The 23,573-nt window shown below is 39.4% G+C and overlaps 1 protein-coding gene across 5 annotated transcripts in view; it reads left to right on the forward strand.

Annotated features, from left to right (window-relative positions):
- The window catches only part of NKAIN2 (sodium/potassium transporting ATPase interacting 2), a gene marked incomplete at its 3' end in the record, with an annotated part of 634,996 nt that overhangs the window by 491,763 nt on the left and 119,660 nt on the right, over positions 1-23,573 (forward strand). For 4 of the 5 annotated variants that reach the window (XM_081942718.1, XM_081942719.1, XM_081942721.1 and 1 more), the window contains exon 4: positions 17,271-17,471. The exons of the other annotated variant lie outside the window; for it this stretch is intronic. In XM_081942718.1, coding sequence (XP_081798844.1) covers positions 17,271-17,471 — 201 coding nt within the window. The remainder of the gene's footprint in view (positions 1-17,270; positions 17,472-23,573) is intronic. 5 annotated transcript variants of the gene reach the window in all.

A 23,573-nucleotide genomic window follows, 5' to 3' on the forward strand; every position in this document is an offset into this window, starting at 1 on the left:
CTGCCTCTGACAGGATACACTGGCACCTTTCCTGCTGAGCATCTGATTGGTGGTTTGATCAGCCTCCCAGAATACCACCGATCAGCTGTTCTAGGCGACGGGGATTATGCCGCTGCCTATTACGTCCACCATTCACTGCCACCCATTCGCCTTTGCCACCAATTGCCATTGCCAATTCTCCACTGATCGCCATCGCCCGTTTGCCGCCACCAATCAGAGGCAGCAGTGAACAGCAATGTGCAAACAGGTGGCTGTGATCCTTGTCATCTAGAACAGCTGGTTGGCGGTATTCTGGAAGGCCAATCCAACTGCCAATCAGCTGCTTGGCAGCGAAGGCTGCAGTGTTCCCTGGCAGCGGGAGCAAACAGTGGTATACCAAACCCCTATACCACAATATTCGCTCTACAAGATGCACAGACATTTCCACCCACTTTTGGGGGGTGGGAAAGTGCATTTTATAGCGTGAAAAATACAGTAATTTCAAGTGACTGTATTACATAAAAGTCTTGAGAAATATGAAATTAACTTTTAATGACTATAATGTATTTAATCGCAACATTTTTCCCATGCTCTGCACGGGTTCAACAGGACTAAGTGCTTGCTGCTGATTTTTGTTTGTACTCAGTGTCTGATACATCTCACTGAAGTGTCCAACAGTAGTTAGCCAGCACTGATGTATTCCATGATACCATTTTTCCATTGTGGTAATGATCTAGTGAAAACTTTCACCATGTTCGTCACTGATTGCACCTAGATTGTTAGGAAATAAGTCCAAGCATTAAGGCAGAAAATGAATCTTTGGTAACAGGTTTCACTTCATGGTTTAGTACACTGTAAGAAGTTTGTCAATTAGCTGAATGTAGCTTGGTATTCTGTAATCGCCAAGAAAATTCTCAATGACATCTTTGAGTGCTTTCCAGTTAATTTGTTCTGGCCCGCACTAACAAATCTTCAAACTGCTTGTCACTGATGACAGATCTGCTCCGTGGACCAACAAAAATGCCTTCCTTAATCTTGGCATCAGTTATTGGATATATCTGTCTGAAATAACAAAAGCCTTCACCTTCCTTGTTCATCTCTTTCACATAATTTGTCATCAGTCCACGTTTTATGTGAAACGGAGGCAAACTTATTTTTGTCGGGTCAACAAGTAGTTTTTCTGTCCTGGAATCAAATTCTTTCCGACTGACCATTTTGTTTTAATGTAATATGGCTTTCTTGCATGGCTGTCCAATTTGCAAATGTAATGACAGTACTTGGTACATCTACTTGATATATCCAAGCAGCGGAGTCACTATTTTTAGATTTCCATAGATATTCCAATTGTACTTGGTGTACTGGATGGGCTTCAACAGCAATTCCATGTTTTTGTATATTTCTTTCACATGTTCAATATGGCCAGCAGGTACTGAAGAATGTATATTGCCATTGTGTGACAATGAAACTTAACACTGATGACTCAATAAAATGACACCATGAAACTTGAAACTTAACACTGATGACTCAATAAAATGACACCATTCTAGTGGGTATTAGTAATTAGTAAAATTAAAATGAGTAAACTTTGTTAAATTGCTAAACTTAAAATATACATTATATTTTTAAAAATTGCAAAAACAGAAGATGTCTATAAAATGATACATGATAGGTTAAATTACAGGTTATTTTTGTGATTCACAGCCAAACATCTATAAGATACACCCAAAAGTGTTCAGGAAACAAGATCTGGTCCAGTATAGTTTTCAGGAATGTCAATGTATTGTCATATCCCCAAGACCATTGCAACATGGCATTATCAAGCAGAGGTTACCATCAGTTCAATTTGATCCTCCCCCAAAATTCTCTGTTAACCTTTCTTTATCTTGTAATGCAATAATTAACTATAGCTTGAACTTTACTATCATTTGGCTTAATGCTTCTTGATGAAAGTATTTGTCCCAGATGCCTAACTTCATTCAACTTAAACGGGATCTTATCTGGATTAATTTAACATTCTCCCATTGGGCTGTTTCAATCACTTCCTGCCAAATCCTATCATGCTGCTCTTCCTTTGTGGGGATAGCTACAAGCACACCATCAGCTATGACAGGAATTGCAGTGATATTGCCTAACTTCTCATTTATTCTACTGACAAAAACACTTCACTGACAGAGAGTTGTTTGTACAACTCTTTCCTTTTTGTCCTAATGCAATGAAGAGCAAGTGCTAAATTCTCACCGTCATTCTATGTCTGTTAGGGTTTTCCCCCCCTCTAGAGTCAAAATTATATGCTCAATGAAAGGACATCTTCTTTTTTATGACATCTACTAAAGAACTGAAGATGGACTCCAGCACCAGTTCTAAAGCTCAGAAAAGTAAATCTCTGGTTTCGGCGACCGACCCAGATTCAATCTTGTAACATTATCCTGGGACAAATATATTTGCCCTTATTCTTAAGAACTTCCCATTTGCAGCTTTGAGTCTCAGCAAGGCTGAACTCTAAGTCAGGCCTAAAGAACTCATGCACTACAGATTTCTGCGGCACACATTTTATTGTTAATACCCGCATTGCCTCTATAAATTATTCATTCACTCTTAATCAATTATTTATAAAAGGCAGTACACCACAGAGTAATTGGCCATCTTGGTTGTTATTTCACATATAGACTGACACAGATGTGAAGTGCATGGAGCCAAGCAGCCAATGACCAGGTTTGGTGTGTTTAGATTTTGTTTAGAAAATAGAGGTAGATAATTTAAATAATGTAAGTGTAGCACTGTTTGTGACAGATTTTCTTTGCTCAGCTGTCAAACCGTATCTCTTACCAGACTATTAAGAGTGCATCGCACATCTTGGCTAGGGTTAGGACTAATATCTTAGTAGATATGCATACAACTGCCCTATAATACTGCTGAACTGCATTCAATCTTACAATCATATAGAAATTGGACTGACTTCATGAAAGTTCTGGAGTAAAACCATACTTTATCCAACCTATATGTTTTCTATACTTATCATCATAACTAGCATTAGCCTTCTGCCTTGTTGACTCTCTAGAACAGAATATGAAGTAGGGCAGGAATTCAATAGTTTACAATTTCATTGCAGTAGATTTGCTTTTTGCTTCCTCTCTCCCGGGATAAAAGATTTTTATTTTGTGGAATTTAAGGAAAAAATTCCTTAGGTGTCTTCAAAGGGAACATATATCAACCTGAATCACAATGGTATTTAAACGTCATTCTGCCGAATGCTTAATTTCAATTAAAACACAACAGCATTAGTTTCACATTATTAAACTAATTGTGGCATGTAAAATTAAAAGAGTTTGACTGATTGTAACCAAAAATAATGAGGGGTAAAATGAAGTAGTCTTCATAGTTTTATTTTCGTGTCATCTATTGAAAAGTATAGTTTCCTCTGTAGTTGTGATCTCTAAAGGGTTATTTATCAATTTACACTTACTCTTTCTCGCTTTCTTTCTATCTCTATCTCTCTATGTATACTCAGTATAACAATATAGAATAATAGAACACTTCTCTGTAGCTAAAATGTCACGATGTTAAAAAGTTTGCTAGGCCTGAACTGCCTAAACTGACACTCAAGAGTTAAACTAAGAAAGCTTTATTGCGCAGGTCATAAAACAAAATGTTATCTGAAAGTGATTTATTGCGCACGCGTTACACATTCCAAATTCTTTTCTTCTTTGTTCGGCAGCCAACTTGGCAGACGTAGCTTTCATTATCAAAATGTAACCATTAGTTATTTCTGTTTCATTTACTTTTTATTTTATTATTAAAGTTTGTTTATTAATTAGAATACTTTTAAAGACTTTTATTTTTCTCAATATCTCAAAAGATATGCGGAAGGGAATCAGCCACGGTCCATTGATCTCAGATTTCCCCAGGGCATTTTTCCCCTGACAACTTGGTAGCAGAGGATGGTTCGATGATACAAGCTGAGATGGCTACAATTTATGGCTGTATTTTCTCTTCGTGCTATCTAAAGATAACCGACTACGCTAATTAGCAATGTCGGAGAAAAAGAAAAAAGAAGAAAAATGGAAAGAGCTTTTTCTGACAAGGAGGCCCCCTCGGACACAGAGAAGCAAGATCAAAGCGTGCTTCAGGAACAACAAATTCCTTCAGGTGCCGAGCCAGATGTGGGGGAAGGAGCTACAGGACGCGACATCCACGAAACGAGGTCAGTGGTTCCTCCTTCTAAAATATCTCCAGGAGATTATGAATTTTTGGGGGCCAAGCCAAAACTTCCCACTCTGCCAGAGCCACTCCATTCCCAGACCCTCGCAGATTATCAAACAATTGATGAATGGCCGGCTGAAAAAAAATCCTCCCACGCAGAAAGCAAAGTCTATGAAATCTCCCCAGATGATGAGCAAGAAATGCAAAGCTATCTTGATCAAATAGAACGTTTCGAAAAATATGCTAGGGACGCGAGAGTGTGTTTTGAGGAGATAAGGCGAAGTAGGAGAAGCTCCCCCATTCCCAAAATGTCTGAGGACGCCATCTTGTCTTCAAAACAACAGCCTAAGACACACCCCACAGAGTTCATTGGTCAATCAGAACAAAGAGACATGTACACGTCACCGAGGTCACGTGGTCCCTTTGAGTCAACTGAACTTCCGCATACGTATAGAAAGGTGATGCAGCCAAAAAGTGAAGCTGCACTGCCATCTGCTGGCGGAGAAAAATTATTACAGCAAAAGATGAAGCAGTTGGACCAGATTTTTAGAGATCTGTCTATGAGTTTTACAGAAGCCCAAACTTTGCCCTCAAAGGATAAGTCTTCAACACCCCCTGGCGGTGCTGAATCCTCCCTAGATGGAAAAGGGCAAAGCCAAAGGCGAATTCGAGGAAGCCAATTTGATGTTGCCACGCAAAGGCCAATGATGCAACCCCAGCATCCCCTGGTTCAACAACCAGATTTGCAACCAGAGCAACAAATTGTTCCTCAGCAGGTATTCAAAGTCACCCCCTTGACTGGTGAGTCCAAGTTAAAGGAGTCAGGAGAGAATTATAAAGCCTGGGTCAGTGAAATTGCGCTCTTGCTTCGAAGAGAAGGCACGCATTCCATGGTTTTTAATCCTCCCCCTCAGCCCTGGACACCTGCGATAAGAGACCTCGAAAACAGAGCAATCACGACTTTGCTCATGTCAATGGAAATTGAGATCCAAGGTATCTTTCCACCTGATGCAACTGCCCAAGAAATTTGGGCTATTTTGGAAGATTGCTACAGGCCCGTTTCAATTGAATCCTCATGTTTGCTCATGTCTGAGTTCCATGGTTCGAAGTTGAAACCTGGTGAACGAATTGGTGGACATTTGACCAAACTGAAAAGAATGAGAAGTGAATTGAGACAAAATGGCCATGTAATCGATGATATCCAAATGATTAGCATCATCATTAACTCATTGAATTATGAATGGAAAGATGCTGTTGCAAAGATTAACTACGTGCCTATTGCTCAACGCACAGTTAACCACGTTTGCAGACTTTTAGTGGAAGACGAAGCTATCAGGTTAGCTACACCACATCTGCAACGGCCTCCAGCGTTAAAGGCTCCAGCCAGACGTCCCTTCCGAGGAAGAGGCTACGCTCCAAGGATGCCAAAATGCTACACCTGCAACCGTGTGGGACATGACACCCGGGATTGTCCCCAACGAGTTCCAGCTCCCGTCACGTACCAGCCCAGAGGAACAGATTCCAGAGGCAGAGGTAGAGGCGGAAGACAAGGCCGTCGTGGTCCAAGGCGTGATTCACAAGCTCCACTTGTGACACTGGCCATAACCAACGTTCCACAACCTGATCCAAAGTTCGACAGACGTCTTTTGTGGACTTTAGACAGTGGAGCAGCTGTGCACGTTACCCACAGAAGGGAACTTTTCACAGAGATGGGCGAACCAGAGCCCGAGTATCGAGAACTGTATTCCTTCACCAACCACACTTGCAAGGTTATGGGAAAAGGAACTGTTTACATTGAAGAGCTCGATACACACATCCCTGATGTTTATTACATACCTTCAGCAACCAGTAATTTGCTTAGTCAAAGTCACTTGTCTAGAGATTTAAAGTTCCAGGTTCACCACCTCGAAAAAGCAAGTTACTTAGTTAAAGATGGTGATATTGTTGCTGAAACCATGCTGATTGGTGGTGTTTATTACTTAAAGCCAAAGCCTAAAGGGCAAGCACAGGCAAGTATGCAAACTCCAAAAAGGCACAACGCAGACCCAGAGAGAGTTGACCCAGAGAGAGAAAGCGTTACTGTGCCAAAGGCTCCTAAAGCCAACAAACAGAGAAAACAGAAACAGGTTGCTCAAAGCAAGCCTGAGGGTCCTCATGAAACTGTTAATGTTGAGAATTCACTAACTGGTAAACCTTTACATTCCAGGTGTATTCACAAGTGGCACAGAAGATTGGGACATGCCAGTTTCTGTGTTCTTAGAAAGATGCCGGAGTTCGCAAAAGGTTTGGATCTAAAGGGGTGTAAGGTGTTTTTGGATTGTGCGGTTTGCAAAAAGGCTAAATCCAAGGCGGCTCCAATTCCAAAACACGCTACACGCCGGTCAACACGCATTTTTGATTTGGTACACACTGACATAGTGGGTGCTTTCCCACCAACACTTGGTGGCAGAAAGTATTTTTTAACAATTGTAGATAATCATTCTAGATATGGATTTGTATATCCTATGAGAGAGAAATCTGAGACCTTTCAGATCTTTAAAGACTTTGCAGCGTTTGTTTCTACACAATACCAAGTTCGCATCGCCAGAATCCAGAGTGACCGTGGTGCAGAATTCATGTCTCAGCGTTTCCAGGACTGGATGCGTAAGAATGGAATTCTTCATCAGACATCTGCTCCATATACACCGGCTCATAACGGAGTCGTAGAAAGAAGACAAGGGGTTCTACAAACCATGATGCGTTGTCTTCTAGAAGATGCCAATCTCAGTAACGCATACTGGGGTGAAGCAATCAAGTATGCAAATTACATTGTCAACCGTACTTGGAGCAGTGTAATCAATCAAACACCTTTCTACATGCTGTATGGCTACAAGCCCGATCTCAAGAACCTCCACATTTTTGGTTCATATGCTATGGTGAACACTCCCTTAAGTCAAAGAAGAAAGGGAGGTACAGTAGCAAAGAGACTGAGATTTATGGGTATTGATGATAATTCAAAATGGTACAAATTCATTGATACTAAACATGTGATTGTCATTTCACAATCTGCTAATTTCGAGGAAGACATTGATTGGTCCAGGATTCATTCCAATGATCCTGAAGTTTATTTTCCTAGAGATGGTGTTCCAGATGCCACGCAGCCTGATGACAATTTGCAGGCAGATGTTCCTTCTACCAGCTCTTCACAACCTGATGTTCCGTCTTCGCAAGCCGCGGATGCTGATGCTAGCGACGAACGTGAGGACGAGGATGATGATGAAGAAGAAGAAGAAGAAGACTGGTCTGTTGCTCCTAGATGCTCCAAGAGGGCCACAAAAGGAATCCCTCCACAACGTTATTCATGGCAACTGACAAAAACACCAGTACCTTTGATTTGCAACGTTACTCTTCCTCCAGAGACATTCACACAAATCAAACAGCTTCCTGATTCAAAACAAGACAAGTGGTATGATGCAATGCAGGATGAAATGGACAGTTTAAAGAAACTTAATGTATTCACACCTGCAAAACCTCCAGCAAACAAGAAAGTCATTGGCACCCGATGGGTCTACAGAATCAAGAAGAAACCAAATGGTGAGTCTTTATACAAAGCCAGACTTGTAGCTCAGGGTTTCGCTCAACGTTATCCTGAGGACTACACAAACACTTACTCACCAACAGTCAGAACTGAAAGTGTAAAAATTGCCTTAACCACTGCAACTATTCTTGGTTTAGAAGTTTTTCAATTTGATGTGGACACAGCTTATCTACATGCAGACCTAGATGAAGAGATCTACGTGAGAAGCCCTCCAGGATTCCGAAAGCAAGAAGGGGATACCTGATTCCTGAACAAAAGTCTTTATGGTCTGAAACAGTCAGGTTTAATGTGGTATTTATGTCTTACTGACAAACTAAATTCAATGGGCTTTATTAAGTCCGAAACTGATGAATGCATGTTCACAAAAAGATCTAACAATGCATATGAGATAATTCTTGTTTATGTTGATGATATTGTTTATATTGGTCCAAATAAGAAAATGAGTGAGATTTTTGCCAAAAGTTTGCAGAGATACTTCACACTAAAATCTTTAGGACACATTAGCACTTATTTAGGTGTTCAAATTGAAAAGACACAGAAGGGGTTTAGTCTTTCACAAGAAGAGAAAATTGACCACATTCTACATCATTGCAACATGAAAGATGCTAGCACAACAAAGACACCCATGCAAACAGATTTTCACAACTTAACACATGAACCAAGTCCTGAGTTCGAGGATCAAACACTTTATCGTTCAGTCATTGGTTCACTATTATATATTAGTAGTTGGACCAGACCTGACATCGCACTTAGTGTTAATCTTTTATCATGACACGTAGGTAAGGCAACACAATTTCATTGGTCATGCATTAAGAAGTTGTTGAAATACCTAAAACACACTAAACACATGAAGTTATTGCTAGAACCAACACACACTGATCAACCAAAGTTGATTTGTTTTGCTGACGCCGACTGGGCGAGCGACAAGAAGTCACGCAAAAGCACTTCTGGTTACATGATGTTCCTAAATGGTTGTCCTGTTTACTGGCAAGTGAGAAAACAGAGTTTTGTTTCATGTTCATCTACTGAAGCTGAATATGCTTGTGTTTCAGATGCTTGTAATTCTCTAACGTGGTTTGATGCTTTGATCACAGATATCTGGACACGTCCGATTCAACCAATCACCGTGATGGAAGATAATGTATCTGTGGTTTATATTTCTGAGTCACATTTTACAGGTTCTAGGTCCAGACACATTGACATTCGTTATCAAAACACAAAGCAATTAGTTAAGCAAGGTTTTGTTAAATTGCAATATGTTTCTACACATGATCAGATTGCAGACATGCTTAACAAACCACTTGCCGCAAATCAACACGAATATCTGCGAAAGAAGATGTGCCTTAATTGATGATTTGATGACGTCAGCCCAGACTAGCAAAAGAAGGGGTGTCACGATGTTAAAAAGTTTGCTAGGCCTGAACTGCCTAAACTGACACTCAAGAGTTAAACTAAGAAAGCTTTATTGCGCAGGTCATAAAACAAAATGTTATCTGAAAGTGATTTATTGCGCACGCGTTACACATTCCAAATTCTTTTCTTCTTTGTTCGGCAGCCAACTTGGCAGACGTAGCTTTCATTATCAAAATGTAACCATTAGTTATTTCTGTTTCATTTACTTTTTATTTTATTATTAAAGTTTGTTTATTAATTAGAATACTTTTAAAGACTTTTATTTTTCTCAATATCTCAAAAGATATGCGGAAGGGAATCAGCCACGGTCCATTGATCTCAGATTTCCCCAGGGCATTTTTCCCCTGACACTAGTATGATGCCTAGCATGGAATAAATTGGAATTTTCATCACCTTACGATATGACCTCAAGGTCTTTTTTCTGGTCGGTCAGTTCTGATCTTCCTAGAGAATATATTGAGCTGTAATACTTAACTCCAAAAGTTCAGTGTTTTACATTTAGATTTATAGTGAACTACTTTGGCCATTCATTGCCCATTCAACAATTTGATGCGATAATCCTGAATAACCTGGTGTCACCTGCAAAAATGTTCACATGAAAATTCACCTCTAAATCTACTGTAAATTATTCATACATACATAGACATACTTTAATGACAATGCAAATTTTTGAAGTACAGGTAGTCCTTGTTTATCAGCTCCCTTATTAAAAACCATTTGGAATTCTAACAGTGATGAAACTTCTACAGACTATACAATTAGCTATACAATTTGGGATGAACACCCTTTGAATAGTGTGGGAGTAGGAATGGATTTCCAGAGAAAAACTTGCAGACGACAGGAACCAGGAGTGCTGCCCAAGTGACCCTGAGGACACAGATAAACCTCCAAGTGCTACAATGACCCTCTAAAAGGATACAAATGACCAGCTGTCTGCGAGGAATATAAATCCTTCCATTCACCACTATCCTGTCAGAGCTGAAGAAACTTCTTGGATAAGAAGCAAAATGTCTTCAAAGAAAAAACAAGAAAGTCCAGTTGCCTTCTGAAAAAAGCACCTTTAGGACAACCATGAACTAAATGTCTGAGAATCTCTACAGATTTTCAGTGATGAAACAGTAATTGTATGACCAATCCTAATATTTTCATTATCTGCAAGTCTGTAAATGAGGGGATTTTCCCGGCTACCCATGAAATACACGGACACAGGGCTGTCCTGGGATGAGAAGCCTCGGGCAACGCCCGACACCCTCTTTTATTAGAATCATAACAGGAAGCTTTAAGCAGTCGAAAATGATTGGTTACATTGGTTACATATAGTGATACATATAAGGAGTGAGACATATAAGGAGTTGTTTTTCGCCATACAAAGAATCCCTATTCCTCTTAGCCAAGAGCAACAGTTCCTTCTAGCCAAAACCACACGTCTTGTTATGTTCTTGCTAAAACCCACAAACACGTACAGACAGTTTATTCCCACATCTCCTCCTTTCCTGTTTTATTTTGTGTCGCAAAAGTTGTGACCTTCAGAAGTTCATCTTGGCTGCTCGAATACATAATCGTTTGTTCCTTTCTGAAAAACATATTTCTACATACAGACAACAAAGAAGGAATACATTGAATGCAACAACAAAGCAGCACAAGGGTTACAACCACCATAATTCCGATGGAAATTATACTCTGAATCCAGGACCCATCAGGCAACCAGGACCACATGGCTCCCCATATGTCTACGGCACCCGACCCAGTCCCCCGGAGCGGATTATTCTTGTTCATATCTTCCATAACTTGCACTGTTTTAAAAATATTAGGTGAATTATCATGTATATACATACAGCAATGAGAATGAATCAAAGCACACACACCTCCCTTAGCAGCCCAAACAATATCTAAAGCATACCGATTTTGCAAAGTAACTTCTCTTATCTCTTTCAATTCCTGATTAATAAGTTTAACACTTAATATGGTTTCATTAAACATGGCAACAGTCCAATTATTCAAACTATGCAAATCTCTATAATTCATAGCAACTCCCAATGGAGGTAAAACTGCTCTGCTGATCTGTGTGCCCAAATTACCCCCCAAAGAAAGTGGAGAGTCAATGTTATCTCTTCTGTTGCGAAGTCGAGTGTTAGGCAATTTATCAATGGCATAAATCACAGGAATCACCAAACCAAATGTACAAATTCCTTTCCAGTCCTTTGGGATTTGACGATATCCTTCATTTCCGCACAGGAGCCACAGTCCATCTGGCAAGGCAATATTTCCAGACGAGTTAGCTATGGTGATTAAACTTTCCATAAAACCACAAGCCCAATATTCGGCCACTGTCATATTCTCATTACTTTCGTAGATTGTGGAATCCTTCATACTTCCGCTTTTGGCAGTAAGCTGACTCATAATAGCAGAACATCTCTGAGAGGAACTCCAAACATGAGTCTTATTACATTTGGACCAATTCCCCATGCTGATGGCATTGGGAAACAACCCAAATGATTGGAAACAAATAGAAGCACTCTCTCTCAACTTTAAATGAACCTTAGCTGATATCTTATATGTGGCTTTACACTCAGGCTGAAAAGTTTTCCACCCACTAAGATTAAAAGGCAACCCATGTAATGTTAACCCTCCCCTTGCATCCCCAGGCATATGCATACAAATCCAACAATTTGTGAGATTCAACTTTTTAGCAGTCTTAGCAACATCCTTTATAAAATTATTATCATTCCAAAGATCATCTCCAAGGTCTCCTGCTTTGCCAATATATTGTTCAATGGTTGGCTTCAGGTAATTGGCTTCAGGTAAACATTCACATCACTGGACAGCTGTTTTGGCAAGATTGTATTGGCCACTGTGCTGTCTGTAAAGTCATCTTGGTCATCTCTGGAACTGGATTTGAGAACTGGTCACATGCTAGAATCCACAAAGATCTGTGAAAGCAAGCACAGCATGTCCTCGTCCCCCTTGCGGGGGAGGCAAACAAACTTTTTAAATCTATTATGTTACCTATGCCAAATTAGGCAAATTGGGGTACACCAAATTGTTAGGTACCCAAAATCCCTCCTTTTTTATTTGTTTGAGAAGACAGTCCCTAAGGACCAATTAAGGAAAAAAAACCCAAAATTAAAATAATGTTCCAATCAATACAAGATTACAAAAAGGCCAAAGAAAAATAGGCCAGGCCATTATCAGTCTTTAAAAAGAAAAGTTTGCCCAAGGCAGTAAAGGCTGAAAAAAGGTGAGAAAAAAACATAATTAGCTGTTTCTTCTCAATAAAATGTGGCCAAAAAAAATAAATAAATGAATTTACTTCTAAGGAGCCAAAAAAGAAACATAGGTGACATCCATTTGCCATAGTGATTAGAGGCCAAATCATGGGGATTAAGTTCCGTGTCCCCAGAGGGGGATGCCTCAAAACACTGGGGGCAAGAGGAAACAATTTGCTTGACCTGGTGGAGTGGCATATGGCAAAATTGTGCCAGTCCCCAGGCATTTTGATGAAAAAATTATCAAAAAAAATCTGAAGAAAAAACATAGTTAAAAAAATTACCTAGAAAATTAAAAATAAGTTGACACACATAATGAAAGTCAGAAATATAGTTTAAAAGTTTGTTAAAAAAGATGTGAAAAGTTAAAGTAGCAACAGACAATTTTTAGTGTTGCAAGAACAACGGTATTGCAAGGTAGGAAAAAAATAATAATGGCAAGACATTTTAAAATGGAGTTTTTTCATCTGAAAAATATTAAAAGGAGAAGCTGACAAGTTACGCAAACCACAAATGGAATGCTCAAAATCTTTTCAACTGTGGCAAGGGCACGAAAGAGGAACAAAATAAATCAAATAAAAAACTTTAAGTAGTGACAGACACAGACGGACGAACCCAAACAAAGGTTCCCCGTCAGCTGCCATAAATTAATTAGCAAAATACCTCTGTGTGCATTTAAACAAAAATTTGGAGCAAAAAAGATTGTAACATTTCATGCAGTTATGCTTTTTTTCTGGAACAATCTGCAATACAATACAATACAATACAATAGTAGAGCTGGAAGGGACCCTGGAGGTCCTCTAGTCCAACCCCCCTCTTAGAGGCATTCACAGGTATCACTGGGGTGTTTCATACACACACTCATGGTAAAAATGAGCAGACACTCATTCTCCCCGCCTTTCCTACTTCCCTCCAAAGAATGATCCAGAAGGAAGATTGGGGGGGGGGGGGGAATTCACACAGGCAATCTCTGGATCCATTCACTTATCACTCCCTGGAGCATGGGGGACACATACTCACATTCATACTGCAATCAGACCTTCATGCTTGCTCATGCCAAACAATCATAGGTATTTCAGGAAGCCTTTTTTCTTTTTTTTTTCCACAAGCCACCAAGCTTATCAATAAAACTACCATAGGATTCACCATTTGCTTGCTTAATGAGAGTGAAACTTTTCCCTGCACCGGGGGTGTCATCAACCTTACTCAAAGCTGCAAAAACAGCCATCCCAATCACAGGGAAAGCCTCCTCAGGAGTGCCATCTCGTTGTTGTTCTACTGTAGAAAATTGTCCTGAGCCATAAATCTGATCAGGTACTATTTGAGCTGTGCCCCTGGCAACTGCCTGTTGACGCCATTGCAAGTCAAAAACCAAATACTGAGCAGGAGTCAATATCATCCTCATCAAGCCCTTCCAATCCTCTGGTATCATCATACATCCGAAAGCAGTAGCTTCCAATACAGCCTGGGTATATTTGCTTTTAAGACCGTAGTCCTTAACTGCCAATTTAATCTCTCTCAAGGTCCGCAAAGGCAAAGGTTTCCACTGCCGCTGCGGATTTAACTGTGCATCAACTTCTATGCTGACAGGATAAGCGCTTGGTGACAAATTTATAGCTTCCTCTGTGGTTAATTCACCCTGCTGCAAAGCAACACTCAAAGTCTCTTCCACAATATTTTTTGCTCCGGATTTAACTAATTGTGGGTCACTAATTACGGGGACAGAAGGAACAGACCCCGGAGTGGCAAGAGAGGGGATAAGCTGACCATGATTACTAAGATTGATTTCAGGGGAACAGCCTGATTGTGCCTGTGGGTAAAACTTTATCTCTGAGTATGGAGGAACCCCCTCTGTGGGGGGAGGCAAAAGAGCATTCAAAGGTCGCTCCTGTGTTTCTATGGCTTCCATTACGGAGTGCCAAGCTGTCAAAACATCAGGGGGAGCTCGGGGCGTTTGATGAAAAACTGCCCCTAATTTTTTCCAGGTTTCCACTTTAACACTACCTGATAAGGGATACGTTGATATATTTTCCCAAATATACTGCAATAAGTTCTTTATTTCTTTCTCTTTCAACTGACATGCTTTCCCATTAGGCTGAAAGTAAAAATAATTTTGCCTAGATATCTCTTTTATTTCCCTGACGTGCCTCAACTGGGCTGATGAGAGATCGCTACCCATTACTCACGTAGAATCAGAGTTGACCAGCAACAAGCTGATGTAAGCTTTCTTCCAAGTCCTGGCGAAAGTAAGGTAGAAGGCGGACGCATTGAAGGAAACCCTGCTGGATTCTCCCTTTCCAATCACGTCGGGGTCACCACTTGAGGGGATTTTCCCGGCTACCCATGAAATACACGGACACAGGGCTGTCCTGGGATGAGAAGCCTCGGGCAACGCCCGACACCCTCTTTTATTAGAATCATAACAGGAAGCTTTAAGCAGTCGAAAATGATTGGTTACATTGGTTACATATAGTGATACATATAAGGAGTGAGACATATAAGGAGTTGTTTTTCGCCAAAGAATCCCTATTCCTCTTAGCCAAGAGCAACAGTTCCTTCTAGCCAAAACCACACGTCTTGTTATGTTCTTGCTAAAACCCACAAACATGTACAGACAGTTTATTCCCACATGTAAAGCAAACGGAAAGCAGACATAAGATCATAAGTGCAGTTGCAGTATCTTTTAGTGACTGCTTTGCCTCACCCACAAACTGCCAGTCTCAACTGTGGTTACTAAACTAGGACTATCTGCATTCTACTTTGCATTTCTCCATTGTGATAGTATTATTGTGTGGTTCCTTTTATTAATATTCTTATTCTTTAGTCACTTATAAGCTACAGTGTGAAGAGGACCTCACTGGATGATTGTCATTTCTTAAGAAATTTTGATAAGGTATTTAGTTAAGAGCTTTATGTAAAAATCATATATAATTATAGGATTTATGCAGTAGTTTATCACCACATTAAACTATAATACAGTATAGCTATATAAAGAATAAAATCAGGGGTGGACTGCTAGGAGTTCACATGGGTTTGGGTGATCCTCTAGCTACGATTCTGCCCAGTTCGGTGAACCCCCAAATGCCCCCCTGGCTGGCCATGCCCACCCCACTCTGCCCCTCCTGTCCCACCCCTCCCAGGAGTCTCCACACAGCCCGTTCAGCAACGGGTCAGTGAAGCCGCTGCTGCAATTTTTGAAGCCCACTCCTGAATACAATGTATAGATTGCCCTTATTGGTTATTTACAGACTTTGAATATATGAGAACAATCAAATATATGGCAATTAGCTGGCTATTCCAATTTACAGTTCTCTGAAAATATATTTGCATCTTTTTGATCTTCTGAATTTTTGTATAACTCTGTATTGGAGCTTCAAGTGAGCGATAATAAATAATAAATTGAATGAACAAATAACACCAATGTTTAGTGCTTGTTTCGTTTATTTCATAAGCAAAATAATCCAGTCAGTATGAGGCACGAATGTAAAAAAGGAAGCATCCTTTTCAAATAATATCAGTGGCAATAACTGCAACCAAATTCTTCCTCCACTTGGTGATCAGCCTCCTATGTTCCTATGTAGGCATTTTGGCTCATTCCTTCATGCTGACTTCAGGAATATCTGAGGGTTTCCTAGTGAAATCATATAGTGCCATAACATTCTATGCAGTTTCAGTCTAACATTCATTTGACCATTTTGAAACATGATGCATACCACGTTTTGTGCTAAGGGATCGCTGGCCTGATGTATAACAAAAATTTCTGCTTACTTCAGTGATGATAAGTAACCCAATACTGACGCCACAAAGTACAAAATCCTTGACTCATTTAGTTCATTTAGTGACGGTTCAAAGTTACAACTGCACTGAAAAAAATGACCTGTGACCATTTTTCATACTTACAACCATAGCATCATCCCCACCATCACATGATCAAAATTCAGATGCTTGGCAACTGACTCGTCTCTATGGCTACATTATCACCTATTGCAACCTTCTGATAAGCAAAGTCAGTGGGGAAGCCAGACTTATTTAACAATTGTGTTACTAACTTTACAACTACAGTGAATCGCTTAACAACTGTGGCAAGAAAGGTCATAAATGGGCAAATTCACTTAGCAACATAAATTTTGGACTCAATTGTGTTCGTAAGTCAAAGACTACCTGAATCTCCAAACCATGACATTATCACCTTCATATTCAACGGTTAATATCAAGTTCTTATTGTGGAATGTAATGGTTCTCTCCCATCAGACACAACATTTACAAAGTCCCACTATTTTACTTTTGACTCATTTGCCCATTGAACATTCCTCCCAAAGTTTGACAAACTTGAGATGACCATCAATGGTTGCCTTTGTGTTCAGTGACTTCCCCCTTGCTATATCTCTGATGTTCTCTTCCTTAGTGTCTTTGGTTTCAAAATCTTCATTAGGTAGCTCAATATTGATAATAAAAATTAATGGAACTGTAAAAACAGTCTGTGGGGATGATTGGATTCTGAGCAGCCATTTCACACAAAAGGTTTAATTTTCTTGCTTGGCTGAACATTTGGATTCCTTTTCACAGGTTGCTTCTTTTCACGGGTTGCTTCTCTAAGCCAATTGTGGCCTTCTGTCGCCAGTCTAAGTTGTCACTGGACGTACAGGAGACAGCATCATCTCTCTTATTTGTGGAAGCTGAATGATATCATAAAAACTGAAATATTATGTCACAAATGACAAGTCTAGTTGCAAATTTTAAAACTGAGTGGAGGTCATTTTAATTTTTTTGAAAAAGTAAAACCATTGTTCAAACTAAACTTCAGCTGATGGCTTATTGACTTTTCCCTTTGACAGGAAACAGATCTTATTCTGACCTTCAATATTTCAATGCACCGGTCTTGGTGGATGGAAAATGGCCCAGGCTGCACAGTGACATCTGTGACTCCAGCCCCAGATTGGGCCCCAGAAGACCATCGCTACATCACTGTGTCAGGGTGCGTTCTTGAATATCAATATATAGAAGTGGCTCACAGTGCTCTACAAATCTTTTTTGCAGTAAGTATCCCATTATCTTTCATTGTCTTCTTATATGAGGTATCTCAACCCAAGATAATACGAGCATTGCAATATTCTTTTTCGGTACATTTAGTTTGAACCACACATCATTTTTAAAGAATGATCTCTAGAATTGTATAAATCTAGAGGACACAAAATCATGTAGTGCTTTACAGAACATTTGCAAGCTATAGCTTCGGATGAGAGCATCAGAATTTCAAGAATTTCAATGTGTCTTGAGAAGCATTTAGGAATAAATGCAAGGTGTATGATTGAGCAAGCTACCATCTTTTTATTTAAAACTGCAGAAATATGGATAGTTGTGCAGTTGTACTATTTGAGGGAGCAACAAGGCTTAGTCTGTATTCGTTGGAATAATTCCCAAGTTTAGAATTATATTACAATACTTAATTGTAGATATGTTGTTCCAGTGTTTTCTTTTTTATCCAAAACCTTATTCATGCATTTTATTTACATGATCAATAGAAAAGTATTAAAATATGAATATATAAATTCATAAATAAATAGATAAGATATTTCACTGATTTCAAAATCAGTAAGGCTTTTTTAGTACAAGAGGAACTCTCTGGAGAAACACACAATAATTGTGTAAATTGTGCCTTAGAAGTGAACATATTATTAATTAATGCTAGATGAGATTTCTAAAAATCAAAGAATCTGAAATATATATCAAACGAGCTTCTGTAAAATCACCCTGTTTTTTTTCTAGATTCCTTATTCCATTTTTGATCTAGTGCAATTAATTTTTCTTTTCAGGAACAAATCTGCCAAGAAAGTTTAAGCCCAATGTCATAATTTAAAATTGGAGTTTTAGTAGAAAGAAATACTCACATATCTTTCTATATACCATAAAAAGCAGGCACAATATTTAATATTTAATTCTTCACTTGCTATAATAACTGTAAAAGCATTATTAAAGCACAACCATTTTACATTCCACAGAGCATGCTTATGGAAGCAGAACTGTGATCTTAAATTAATCGCCTATTTTTTTCTGAAAGATTTTTATACTGTTAACTAGAAAAAACATTGCACCAAGTGATGAAAAACAGAGTAGTTAAATATTATTATAGACTATTTCCCTGTATTGAATAGCCTTGTGTAAATTTTGGGCAATGTTTGTTACCTGAAATTATATGTAAAAGTGATTCTTGTAAAAACAGAACAGAAAAGAGATATATTTGCACAAATATGTCCAAGTATTGGAGAATATATAGACCAGTGAGTTGAACTGTGATTTAATAATAAATCAAAACTCTGATTAAAAGGAATGAAATACAATATCATGTTACTCCAATATTATGTTACTGCATTATAGAGCTCTCTTTCTCTCTCTTTAACACATAGACATAGAACAAGATGGCTTATATTGGCGTTTCCCATATGCCTATGAAATATGTGTGAATTTCACAAGAACATGAGCTGAATTTATACCTAGAGTTTTTCCCTTTATGTTGAAACCTAATAGTATACATAATCTACATTGGGTAGAGACATTTACTTGGCTCCTACTTCATATTCACACAATATTCACATACTATTATTTAATTTCTGAGGGATTGTTCCTCAAATTATAAAACCAGAGCCCTTCTTTTACAAGTTGCATCCATAAAAAGTACCCTACGTTTTACTAATGAGCTATGGCATTAGACTACAGAGCTTATTTCCATATGGATTAGCAATGGATTTATAAAGTTGCAGGTAGAAGTCCTCCTCAGTCTTACCTGCATATGCCAGGAATGCAACCTGGGATTTTACATATATCAGATTCATATTTCATTCATTTTATTCTCTGTAGGCAATGTGTATAGAGAGCCACAGAGATAACCTTGGGAAACCTATGCAGCAACAGTTAGAAAAACAGGTTTTAAGCCCAGAAAATGAGGAACAATAACAACAACAAAAACCCTCAAATTGGCTCTGCCCTAATTCCCTGGGTTATGGAGGAAGGGAAAGGACTTCACAGTCAGGACTTCATGATTTGTTTCTATAGAATTTATTAATAAAGTGTGGTTTTAGTTCAACTGCCTGAATGTACAATTTCCATGGACTGAATCTGCTATTGATCACAGTTAGAATTGATAGCACATATTGGTCAGGTATAACGAAACATTCAAAGCAAACATTTCTACTTTTTACATTTTAAAGGAAATTCACAAACTTTGTAAATATTGGCAACTCATACTCCACTCATTCCATTAGTAAATCATTTATATGGACCAAACATTAATGTCATCTAGTAGCATCTAATGCAGTGTTCTTTCTACTTCCATAATTGCAATTCCTGATGTTATCCAATTTTGTGTATTGTATTAAGTGAGCATAAGATACAATAATTGTTTGAGTCCTTTCTAAACAATTCCAAATATCTTTCCTTAAAAAAATCCTTCTTTCTTCCTTACCTGCCTTGCTCAATTTATCTCATTGGGAGTTCTTGGTAAGAACCTAGTAGCAATGGACTTCTAATCACTCAAGATTCTTCATGGGTAGTGTTTGAAAGGTGTCCAAATAATCCCCTTTCTCTGAAGTGATCACTGTTTTGCACAGTGTTCTAGAGTAAGGGTCTCCAACCCCCAGTCCATGGACTGGAACCAGTCCATGGCATGCCAGCAACTGGTCCATGCAAACAAGTGATGTCCCATCTGCACTATGCAGGCAGCACCCAAAACCATGCCTCCAGTCCATGGGAAATCTTTTTCCACCAAACTGTTCCTGGTGCTCAAAAGGTTAGGGGTCACTGTTCTAAAATTCATTTTGGCCTCAATGAATGCTATGGCAAGGGTATGCTCTGCCACATGTGGATTGGATGTATGACCTCCTGGTTATTTCTGGGGTAGTAGGGTGATATGAATACAAAGAAGTAGTCAGCGGCACCCAGAAGGAAGTGGTGTTGTGGCTCTTTCTTAAGAAGCCTTCTCTGAACTTGGCTGCTTTATGCCATTATCTTCAAGATATGGTTCTAAGTTACCGAATGCCCTAGAAAGGGGGATCACTTGGACTGTCTTCAGTCAAGATTCAGGGCTAGAGAGGGGACAGAAAAAAATGATCTGGTGGATGACCTTTCCTGGATCTTAAATGCCCTTCTAGTCCTTTTGAATTTCTGAATCATGAATTATGGTATCTTGCAATCCATAAGTGATGGAAATCAGAGGCACTGTTCTGCAGTGGTTCAATTCTTCTAGGTATGCAGTTCCAATTAGAGCTGATGGAAATGAGAGACTGGACAGGTGAGCACTCCCTTGCAATGTATCTTGATATTCACCTGTTGTTTACTATCAGAGGAGGTCATATGTTGGTGTATGACACTTCATCATACACCTGTATATCTTCATTCCAGACCAGGCTGGAGATCCAATGAAACTCTTGATCTAGTGTCTAGAGTCTACATGGACTTAAATGGGACAAAACTGAGACTGAGATTGACTCTAGAAATATGGAGTTGCTAAGTGCTGTTTAGAAACCACTTGGTTCTCTGTCATCTCTGGTTTTAACCATGAATGAGGTGGCACGCCTACAAAGAAGCAGGTCTGCAATTTGGGAATTCTTTTGGAGTCACAGCTACAGCAAGTCTGTGGCTAGGAGAGCATTTGGCAAAAGCTTATGTAACATCATAGCCCTATCTCCGCGATGGTGAACTTGTGGCACACGAGCCATTTGTTAGGGCATGTGAGGCGTTGCCCTGTCAGCTCCAGCTGATTTCAGCCTTCATTTTTGGCCATTTTTCGGCTTCCAGAGGCTTCCCTGAAGCCTCCAGAGGGAGAAAAACAACCCAACGCGCAAACTGGAAGTTCGGGAACGGATTTCTGGTTTGCACGTTGGGCTGTTTTTCTCCCTCTGGAGGCTTCAGGGAAGTGTCCTGAAGGCTCAGAAGGGCGAAAAACAGCCCTATAAGCAAACCAGAAGTCCGTACCTGAACTTCCAGGTTGCCCATAGAGCCGTTTTTCACCCTCTGGAGGCTTCAGGGAAGCCTCCTGAAGCCTCGGGGGGAGAAGCGTTTTTGCCCTTCCAAGCTCCTAGAAAGCCTCTAGATTAATTAATTTAATTTTATTGAATTTATAGACCGCCCCCTCTCCCCAAGGGACTCTAGAGCCTGGGGAGGGCAAAAAACGGGTCCATCACGTGTCAAAAGCGGGGGAAGGGTAGGAGTTGTGCACACATGCACGCAGGAGGTCATGTGCATAGAATTATGGGTATGGGCATGCCCACGCACAACCCCCCCTGAGCTCCCGCCGCTTTTGGAACGCGATGGGGAAAAGGTTAGCCATCACTGCCCTATCTGGAGCAAGAATTAGTTACTGTCCTATTTGGAGCAGGATCATACATGTTATCATCATTTGCTTTTCATGGGGTCTGTCTTTGAAAACCATCCAAAAACTGCAGTTGTGGTTGAATACAGCAGACCGCATGTGGGCAGGTGAGAATCATTAGAGTCACATAATGCATTGGTTTCCAGCAGGCTTCTGAATATAATTTAAAGAGCTGCTTTGGCTCCTAGAACCACCTTTTTCAGACAGAACCCATCTATCCAATACAATTATCCCAAGGGGGGAAAGCTTAGGATACCCCATGACCCAGGGAGTGTCTGAAGGGAGTACTTTATTGTTCTGGACTGATCTTATGAAAAAGTCTCTTCTTGGCAAATTTTGATTTCACCTACTTTGCACCATTTAGAAGGGCTTTGAAAACTGAACCCTTCTACAGGGCATTTCAGATCTAACGGTTATGAGATTATATAGCACCCTGGTTCTTATTTCTGTATGTATAGCTGCTTTTATGTGTGTATATTATATGATTGTAAACCACTGAGAAATTGCTCACAGCTGGTGGTAAATAAGTAAGTAGATGGGGCTATCAGCTTTGCAAGCATTTATAGGCCCCGGCTTAGTTACACTATAAATATTCATGCCATGCAGGGGGATGAAATTCTGCAATTTTTTTCTATCTAATCTCCATTCATGAAAGAGAATTTGCTGTTGAAATTTACTACAAAGATGAGAAGTTCTCAGGAGTGAAGTTGCACTTAGTTAATTATGAAGTGGCTGTCTGGATGTCTTGTCTGTTACTGTACTATCCTCTCTTCCGTGGTCTGAAGCTGTCCTGACATTCAGCACTTCAGTTTAATCCCAAAGGGGAAAATTGTGAATATCATCTTTTCTTCCCATTTTTTCAGCTTAGACAGCCCAGGATTTTCAAAAAGATGGCAACAGAAAACAGCTATTCCAGCAGTAGCACCCTTCACACCTCCAGCTCTATTAAGTAAACTTGTAAACCCTACCTAGATAAATTCAGAAGAAATGCTCAAGCCTAGAGGAAAAAAAGATGCTTGTTTCAAAGTAAGAGGGGAAAAAGGACATTTTGAGAAACCAAGAGACAGATCATAGCAACATTTCAGGAAAAAAAACAACTAGCAACTAGTTTTGAAGATGTCCTCAGCTCCATGTGATTCAAGCCCTTTTCTAAGCTTCATTGTCTGACCTTGTCATTAAAGAGAGAGAAGATGAGTTTTTCTTCCAGAGATGGTCACAAATATTGCATTTAGAAATGGAATTAAATTAAAGCCTCATTTGAGCATCACTATTCATGTAAATAAGATTATTTAATTTAAGTAATTTGTCAAGTTCTATTTTAGTACTAATGCCTCATATTTTGTTGCCATTCAGTAGTGGTATTTTATTTTTAACATAATATTCTAATGTGCCTCCTACTTATGTAGAACTATATAAAGCAAATCTGAACTCCTCAGATATTTCTTGTGATTCAAATTGAACTTTGATACCTACGCAAAAAGAAAGCACTTTCATATTTAAGCTATTTATTATAGTGTTACTGGAAATATAGAATCTTGATTGCTAGAATGAAGAGAGACATCTTTTATTCTACACTAGTCGATAACCTGGCATTGCCCGGGTATTTATTTATAGGGGAAAATGTCCGGACCAAATATAATTTCTAATGTTGGATTTTTCTCCTTACCAGAGGCAGCCCTCTTATGGAGTACTGTGAAGCCATGGCAACTCCACTGCACTGTACCGTAGAAACCATTTTAAGGCACAACAGGATGTATCTTAACAGAACACACAC

Source organism: Natrix helvetica, assembly GCF_964273705.1.
Source record: "Natrix helvetica genome assembly, chromosome: 2".
In the NCBI taxonomy this organism is placed as follows: Eukaryota; Metazoa; Chordata; class Lepidosauria; order Squamata; family Natricidae; genus Natrix; species Natrix helvetica.